This window comes from Seriola aureovittata, chromosome 17 (genome assembly GCF_021018895.1).
Source record: "Seriola aureovittata isolate HTS-2021-v1 ecotype China chromosome 17, ASM2101889v1, whole genome shotgun sequence".
Classification (NCBI taxonomy): Eukaryota; Metazoa; Chordata; class Actinopteri; order Carangiformes; family Carangidae; genus Seriola; species Seriola aureovittata.
This window is the reverse complement of record NC_079380.1, coordinates 9,742,899-9,752,401: the sequence shown is the minus strand read 5'-3', so window position 1 is coordinate 9,752,401 and position 9,503 is coordinate 9,742,899. Positions and strand designations below refer to the sequence as shown.

The 9,503-nt window shown below is 39.2% G+C and overlaps 1 protein-coding gene across 1 annotated transcript in view; it reads right to left on the bottom strand.

Moving 5' to 3' along the window:
• Window positions 1–948: 948 nt before the first annotated feature.
• Window positions 949–9,503, bottom strand: part of elfn1a (extracellular leucine-rich repeat and fibronectin type III domain containing 1a) — a 72,558-nt gene continuing 64,003 nt past the window's right edge. Inside the window, exon 3 of the mRNA XM_056401899.1 lies at window positions 949–6,715. Coding sequence (XP_056257874.1) covers window positions 3,986–6,358 — 2,373 coding nt within the window. The 5' untranslated portion in view covers window positions 6,359–6,715 and the 3' untranslated portion in view covers window positions 949–3,985. The remainder of the gene's footprint in view (window positions 6,716–9,503) is intronic.

The following is a 9,503-nucleotide window of genomic DNA, read 5'->3' as shown; positions in this document are numbered from 1 at the left end:
GAAAGTGTCAATACTTCAACAAGGCTTCTTCAACCCATTGCTAAAAGGCTTTCACAGTCTCCAGATCTCAACCCAACTGAACACCTATGGGAGATTTTGGAATAATGTGTTAGACAGCACTCTCCACCATCATCAAAACACTGAATGTGAGAATATCCTTTGGTTGAATGTTGTTCATCCCTCCAGTAGGGTTCTATGACAAGGAAGCGATGAAGCTGATTTGGAAGCTCAAGGTGGAACAGCACTGTACTAAGACACTATTTCTGTGTCTCGAATTGGATATTTTAGTAAGTGCACTCACATGAAGTACACTGTGTGCACAGTATACTCACTGGTGTAGTGCGTTAATTTCAACAGGGGAGTTTTGTCCTAAATCAAACACTGCCGTTGTGCACTCAACGGAAATGACGATCGCAACACGTGACCGCGATTGTTGCCCGCCTGCCGGCTACTTTGCTCACTTGACTTCCAACTTTGACTCTCCTGTGTGTGCCCCCCTGTGTCATGCGGACCGAGACAAACTACAGAGGTGTAACAAATTCATGGAAAAATCCACATATATGCTACCAGAGAGCAATGATAAGTTGATTTTTCAACTGACTGCCCAATATATCATTATCAAATTTTCAGAACTAATATATATATATAAATCAAATATTAATATCAGTATTGGCCTTGAAAAACAACTGGCCAGGTGGATTTCACTGGTCTGAGATGTGAGCTGCTCTAGCAAAGATTAACTGGGTCCAGAGCCACAAAAAGATCAGCATGTGAGACACTCTGATCATGGAGACGCCGGACATTGTTACACTGGCTAGTATGACGTATCGTCTCCGACAGCTGCAACAGACCCTGAATGTGACACAGTCGGATCCGGTGGACAAATGGCCGTGATAGAAGCTCCAAAGTCATTCTGGCATAAAAGTCATAATAAAGATGCTGAGTGTGTACTGTATGTGCACCCTTAACTTTATTTCACAGTACTTTGTCTGAAAGCAGATAATATAGTATTAAGAAATAAAATACAAAAAAAAAAAAAACAACACATTTTTGTGCTCTTGTTTGTTTTGATGCACTTGAACAACAACTGTTGATCTTTCTAAAGGTTTTCTCAACACTTTAAACTTGTATTAGACACATAAGTGCTACAATATGCAAGTATAAAAACATGTTGCTAAATAGCTAAATGAACTAGAAACCTGACAGCTCTCAGAAGATACTGAAATGCTTTTATAAAAAGAACAACAAATGGAGACTCATCAACAGTATCAACATTGAAATAAAACAAAAAGGAAATTTACACTTGTACACATATCCCAAAATCTTAAGGCGGTTGAAATATTAAGTCAGACAACCAAGTTAACACTTTACAAGGTGCTTACATAACACATTCGCATCAGGCTCATGAATGCTTCATTTCACATTAATGAATAATAACAGTGTCATGACATGCTTACAAGAAATGGACGCAGCGTTACCACACAGAAAAATATAAATGGGCCAACAGATGCCTGCAGTAATACTTACATACTCAATGTCTAATGGAACAAAAAAAAAAAAGAAGGAGTTGATGAAAAATGTGTCACTAGACAAATCCATTCCCTCGGGTCAGCTCTTCTATCTCAACTCACCACACATACATTGTAGTATAAGTCTGTCCTGCTTTAATGCTTTTTCATTCATTGATACGGAATTGTTTAAATATTTATTTACCAAGATGGAAGTTAAGCAGAAACAGAGGAGCAGGTGAGATGATCTGACAAACAGTATCTTTGGACAAGTGCAAGAAAAAATCAAAGCAATAAAGAACGTTTTGCCTGGTGTTAAAGAGGAAAACACAAAAGATGTTTGTGCTCCAAAAAGTCGATGGTCATCTGTAATCTGGTGATTTCTTTTGTTTAAAGCACCACAGATTCCGGGCAAAGTTGTATTACGGCTGTCCAACATAATAAACTACTAATTAGTTTTGTTCGAATTTATGAAACGAGGACCACAGTAAGTGAGTTTCCAAGCACTTGTGTTCATGTGCATAAAAGAACTTGAAGCCTAAATATTAGAAAAAGTAGCACCATCAACTGTTGATCTCAATGAGGCCAACTCCTAGATGCACTAAACAGCTATTTTTTTGGGAGTTTTTTTGGTTATTCTGTTAAAATTTGCACTAGACTTGCATGGAAACTAATGAGAGCAGAAAATTTAAAATATAAAGAACACCTGCTGCTGCTTGGGAAATAGTACTCTTTGTTTCCTTAAATTCAGACAGCCCTCGAAAAATGACTGGTGTGAAATTTAACTGCTTGACCTCAAAGAGCTGTTCTCTGCTTTTAGATAAAGCCACATCCTACACTGACAACACATTTAGTGTTATATCCAAACAAATGAGTAGGAAAATTGAAAGCATATTTATTGCTCATTCATAAATCTGCAATGAATCATCATGAGCCTGCTCGGAATAAGTTATGTAAAACAACTTACAAAGAAAAAGCGGTAAAGTCTTATATTTACTCAAAAAATTTCATGATATACAAATTCACAGCCAGTAAGTCAGAGGATTCAGTTTCACATTCTCAAATTTTACTCTAGCATGTTGATATTCGTCTGGTATGTAGCTTTCATAATATACAAAAAGATTGAACAGCCTAGCAGTTAAAAATAAAATGAAACCTCTCAGCAAGCAACAAGGCCCAGCCGAATAACAGACTATTTTTCCGTGTTTATCAGATCAAACATTATGCAGTATAATACACTGGAAGAAATATTAAAGCAAAAGAAAAAAAAAACACAGCCAGTAATAGCATTAAATAAATATTTCCGTGAAAATATACATAAAAGCTGCCATAGACAGATCAGAATATGTATCTGTTACATTCATCCATCGGGCTCTCCTGTAGGGATGAACAGCTCCCTGTGTACCTAAACAACAGGTGACAAAGAACAGCTGTCCTCCCTTTTGAAGTGTTAGTGATTAATAATAGGCTTTCAATACCATATTGTGTGTATGGATGTTACGGTTTCCCAATGTTTCCACCTTTAAAGGAGTAACTGATACAATAGAAAAAAGAGAAGAGGTCAACATGGACCTACTGCTGTATGTTCATACGATTTCCAGACTGTGCAGAAATATTGTAAACGTTTCAGCTTTTTCTACTTTGGTACTAAAGATAGAAATGATGGCTCATGAAACTGATGAGCTTCATTACAGCATGTGATGATACTGCATCTTGCCTGCATGAAGTCTATCAGCAGCCATCCAGTGAAAACTACATTGTGTGATTTAGGGGACTTTAAAACTGAATCCATCTGTATCTCGTAAAATGGATGTAAAAGCTTTAAGAAAGATAAGAATAAGAAAAAAGAAAAGAAGAACAGGCGATGATGGTTAAAAAGACAAATATTCTGACAGGTTTAAAGTGGGACATGCTGTTCTTTAGCAACAAGATAATCTAAACAAACAGCGCTCCATTTGATAAACCTGATTCATCCACTAGTACGGTTCCATTTACACATCAAACATTGCAAATATAGAAACCCATATCTGTACATAGTTTTGTTGAATTAAACAAATGCAGGAAGGGAAGGAAAAGAAAGTTCATTTTGAATGAAATGTCCAGATAGTTCGTCAAAAAATATTGAGGTTTCATTAGACATATCTTCATATAGTAGTTTCATATTACACAACAGCAAATCCACTGTCACAGGACTTGGCCATGCGATACCCAAAAACCTATAATCCATTGTAACATATATATTATTAATTTGCAATATATTTTCTCTTTAATAGATAAAAGTTTTCCCGTTGGATGCTTTACATAATATGACAAATTTAAAGAATGTTTACCCCATTTTCCTCACAGTCAAAAGAGAATTTTTTACACGTGAGTGAGTAGTTGATTATAATATGGAAGTTTCCATTGATTCAATTGTCAGATGAGGTTCTTGTGTCATTTATGCAATGTGTGGTCCATTTTAAAAACACCTAAAGAGGTTATGATTTATGTTGGGCTGAAACACCTTTCCAGTAGTCTAAAATATCATGCAGGTCCTCATCCTTTGCAAACTGGACTTTCTTACGCAGTGCATGCCCTGCAGCCATGTACTCCTCGTCTTTGTGCCGTTTCCGGTGGAGTTTGAACCGCTCCCAGATGCTGTGTGAAGGTTTGCAGTAGTACTCGGGACTGGAGGAGTAGCTTAGATTGTGATACTGAGAGGACAGCTGGGAATATGCTAAGTCTCTGGAGCGGGAGTGAGTAAGAGGCTCCAACATTGAGGACTTGTGGCTCTCGGGGCCTTCAAGCTCTTCTATCTGAGCATCAGGGTACGAGTGCCGGTGGTCACTGTACTGACGGATCTTCTCTGCCTCAGCCCTCAGGATGGTGGCAGCAGGTGTTACAGTGAGGATGGTCTCTCCTGTTGGGGAGGTTTTCTCTATGTACTTGGATTCAGAGCGATAAGGCCTGGGGCTTCGCATGGGCCCTCCAGTGGCAGTGCTGGGCCTCTTTGGTGAGACATCAGACGACCGATGCCTCTGCAGAGAATGATGGTAGCTGTCCTTGTACACTGGGGACAGAAGGCCAGATTTACTCTGTGGGTGCTCTGATATTAGTACGAGCTGAGGCTCTGCTGTGGACACTGCACCAGATTTCACCCCTTGAAAAGAGGTGGATTCTGACTTTAGAGCATCTATACAGTTGTTAATAATCTGATTGACTTTATCCACCTCTTTTGCAATGGTGGAAATCTCCGCCACTGACCCCTGGCTATTCCCAGCCATTCCCATGTCACACTCCCTGCGTTCGTGGTGGTCCACACTTCGCACATCCATGTAATTTCCTTTCATCATTTTAGGAGTATCACTTATCTCTTGAAATTTGTACTGCTCCATTTCAGCAGCAGATGGTAAGTATGGCATACGTGCCATGCTCTCTCCAGCCAACAACTGCTTCTGTGACATTCGAGAAATAGTTCCTCCTTCCAGTTCTTGTCCGTATTTGAGCTCCATTATATTTTTCTTTAGGCTTCCTGATTTTTTGTGCTTTTCATCTTGCTGACGCTTTCTTCGCAAGCAGTAGTAGACCACCCCAAGAAAAATGACCATGCTAAAGAGGCAGCCTAAAATTGTCATAATGTAATGAGTAGCAGTTGCATTGTTTACTGCTATGTCCTTTTCAATCCGAGGGCCGGTAGTGACTGTCAGACAAGTGTGGTTGTGTCTAAGAGAGTTGCGTATTGAAGCGACACAGTATGTGTAGTTAGTGTGGGGTTTAAGGTTTTTTAGTTCAATATCCTCCTTTATGTCTTTCAGATTTTGAATATCTGTGAAGAAGCTGTTGTTGTAGAGAACCAGGATGTACATCTTCTTGTAAGGATGAGGAATCTGAACTGTGATGGTGGCCCCCGTATTGGTTACTTGCTTCACTTTCATCAGAGGGGTTACCTCCCCACTGCTGTAGGTTGTACTGATGGTAATGTCATCTGGTTCTGTGCCTGAGGGGCAGTCTTCCAGCCCACAAAGTGTTGAGTCAGGTGGAGGTGTTGTAGACTCAGTAGGCACAGCAATAAATGGCGTCACATAGTCATCAGTACAAACCGTTGTGAGCATGTGAAGTGCATTTCGATATGTTGGATTGTTAGGATTCTGGCTCAGTAAACTATAACCAGAGACGCCAGGTGGGGAGTCGCAAACCATCCGCTCATTCGTCCTGTTCGGGAAAACAGAGAGCCATTTGACAAAACCAAGTAATTCACATGAGCAGTTGAAAGGGTTGGTGTATAGCTCGCAGGTGGTCAGCTTAGTCAGACTGGTAAACGTGGACCCATCTAACTGCTGGATTCGGTTCATGGAGAGGTCAATGTTCTCTATGTTGGGGCATTCCCAAAAGGCATTGGGTGTCACAGTCTCAATCAGGTTTGCCTGGAGGTAGAGGTACTGCAGCTTTCCTAAACCCCTGAGGATTCCCTCTGTCAGGTTCCGCAACTTGTTGAAGCCCATTTGAAGGACTTGTAGGTTAAACTGAGCAGAAAAGGCCCCGTCCTCTATGTAGGAGATTTCATTCTTTGTCAGGTTCAGGTAGGTCAAGTTGGCAAAGCGACTAAGGGCAGAATAATGAATACTTTTGATCTTGTTTTCATTCAGACGAAGGTCCACAATGGTGCTGTTGATATGCTGTGGGATGGCCTCATAAGGTGGTTGGTTTTGGCTACAAATTGCAAGCCATACAAAGCCCTTTTCACCCTCAATTAACCAGCAGTCTCCACTGACTCTGCCAATGTGAGTCAAATATACAATGGCTACAGACCAAAACAAGGCACTCATCACCATGCCTAAGCTGCAGGCCATTGGTGCTTCTCTGAGAGTCATGTGCAGGGCCAAAAAAATGAGAAGAGGGTGGTACTGCTGTTGTTTCAGTACAGCTTAGATGATCCTGTTGTTCTCAGGGCCAGAAACAATCCCTTTATTTGTGTCCTCTTCATTGATGGATGGTTCTATCCCCATGTACAACTCAGAAAGATGTTGAGTATTTGCCTTTATACTGAGTTTCTTTCATTGAGGTTTGCCTGCAGTGAACTTATGGCCGTGTGGTTTGAAAGAGATTTCACCACCTCAGGTTGGCTTGTGCTTTTCTCCTTAGAGGTTACCATCATTAAATGGTCTCATCATATTGTTCCTGCCACTGTCTTCCTTCCTCTGTCTCTCTCATGTGCACGGAGGAATAACCTGCAATATAAGGACAAGAACAAAAAGTTGACATTAATTACATTTTATCAGGCTAGGAAATGCACTTTATATGGCATATGCTGGTATTGAAATGTTGCACTTAGATCTTAGGAGTCATGTTTACTGCAAGGTCTCCTTGTTCATGGCCCACCAATTATTTTGTACACAATTTAAGAGGTGTTTGCAGTCCCTGTGGCAGACTGCTATTAAAGGAAACCGTTGGCCAATTACCACTTGACAGGTTGGGAAAAGCAGGGTCCCTGTTTTCACACCATTAACCTGAGGACTGTCAGATGCAACTGAGGGAGGCCAATGTTAAGAAGCTGCATTAAATCAATTATACAACACCACATGAAATGACACTTTGGATCAATGTATTTAGGATTTTCCTCTGAAAAACTTCATGCATAAATTAAACTCTTTTTGGCACTGGATTATATAAGAGAAAAGAGGGAATTTGTCTTCAAGGGGGTGATTACTGGATCATACCTAAATTAGATTAAGATCTTTTGGAAGACAAGCCATGGTTACAAAATGGGAAAATAAAGTTGCTCTATAATCTAAAGAGCAAGCACCCACAGAAAGAAAAATGTTTCTAAATTATTATTTTTTCTTTTTTGACACTTGTTTATCTTGTTTCTAGTTTTCAGGTAAAAGGTACATTTTAAAAGGTTGGGCTAGACTAAAAACCATTTTCTAATTGTATTTCAAAATCTCACAGATAATTTAAAACCATATTTAAAGTGGCAGCAGATTTTCATTTAAAGAGTTTTTGAAGTCAATAGCTATCACCGAATGAAATAACACAATGTCCCACTGAGGAAATGCTATAAAAGTACTTGCATTTTAGTTTTATGAACTGGGTGTCAAAAAACCTGCAATTACCAGGTATTGCCATGGGTGGAGATTGCCATTAAAGTGATCCTGTGTAACTTTTGCTCAAATTACAGCCAGTGAGTGACACTTGCAGGTTGATGATTAAAAATGCAGTGTAGTAATAGCACTTGTAGATCAAGGTCATAAAGTCAGCAAACTTGCTGTGAAATGTCAGCGGCACAGCAGTATTATCAAAAGCTACCTAACATTAGCCATCTGATCATACTAGACCACATAAGGCTGTAACAGCAAATCCCCAGAGTATATTGAACAAGGGTGTGTTTCATAGTTCTTTTTGTGCTAGATGAATTCATAGCACAACCTTACTCTATTCCATCACCAAGTCACTCATTATTATAGCCGTCATTATAGACTTTAATTGTTCATTCGTCAATGTATTGCTGCTGACAAGGAAATAAAAAAATGAATGTGATGCTTCCCTTTGCACAGGTATGCTGTAGTGGATGAAAGACTGCAATTACCATTAATAATAATGAAGCAATTTGTTGGATTGATTTTAACATGCAGCAAGAGGATGTTTATACTGTACTATGTGAGGAAGGCTATCATATATATTGAGCTATAAGTTACTAATTTGGCATTTTAATCAGCGAAATGTGCATTATTTCTTAAGCAATTTCCACCATATTCACATATCTAGTGTAATAAACAGCAATGGCAATAGTATTAATTGCCTTTAATTTCAAAAGGTAGACCAAAGAGAACACAATTTGTTTGAGTAGTTCCTACTGTTGTGTAACCTCAGAAATATGTAAGACCAGTATTGATCTTGTTATAGCCACTGATTTGTAATAAATGAAAATACTAATCAAAATGTGGTAGAAATGAAGACACAGCATGAAGGTTGGTGAAAACATAGCCTCAGAGGTATTGATGTGCTTCTCTTCTCTCTTAGTTCACCAGTTCTGCCTCTGACACAGGCCAGGATGGTTTGCCTTGTGGGGGGACACAGGGGGTGAGAAGAGGCTTTTGTGTGTTAGAGGACATGTCTCCACACAACAGAGATTATCACACTGTTAGAAGAGATGAAATGTGACAGTTAATGGCAGAGGGAATATACTTCAAGCTGAAACCCCACCTGCCATCGTAGACCTAAAGACCATTCCTGCTGTCATTTGACCTTTTGTGAGTTAGGTTTATCACATTACAATCACATGAGTGTTGTGGTTCTCCTTATCGTACATCACCTTGGTGATGGAGTTCTTGCTGCACTGAAACACAATTACTCAGTTTTTTCTTTTTGTTTGGTCACCGACTAGGGACCAGCACCACATTGTCTTGTTTAATGGGTAATGGCAGTAATCTTACTAATGCCTTAAATACATGGCTTGGGTGGGTCTGCTCTGCAACTCTATTTCATCACTCAACAGCCCTCTCTCCTAGAGTTTACTTATTTGTTTTGCTCAGTTATGTTTTCTCATACTTTTTTATGTTTTTATACCACATGCAAGTCTTATGGAACTGTTTGGGGTGGATAGTTGTCATACAATTACAGGATAATGTAGTATAACAATAGCAAAAATATATTAAAGTAATAAGCACCCCGTCTCTGGAGTCAGGACTTTAACACCAGAGACAAAGGTTTGCATCCCGAGCCTTTCATGTGGTTAAGTTAAGTTTAGGGAACAATCACTTTGCTTAGGGGAAGATGGTGATTTTGTCTAAATTGTTAATAGAATAACCATGTAAATCAAGCCGACTTTTTTAATATTTAACTCAGACCACAGTCTTTACATAACCTTAAGCAAGTGCTGCAAGTGCCTAAATATAGCCTTAAAAAATGATATATAATAAAACAGCATAAGAACTTTGAAATAATAATGATAATAACAGATAATAACAGAATAATTCTTTTGCATGGTATAGGGTGAAAAAAGGCTGTTCTGAATCA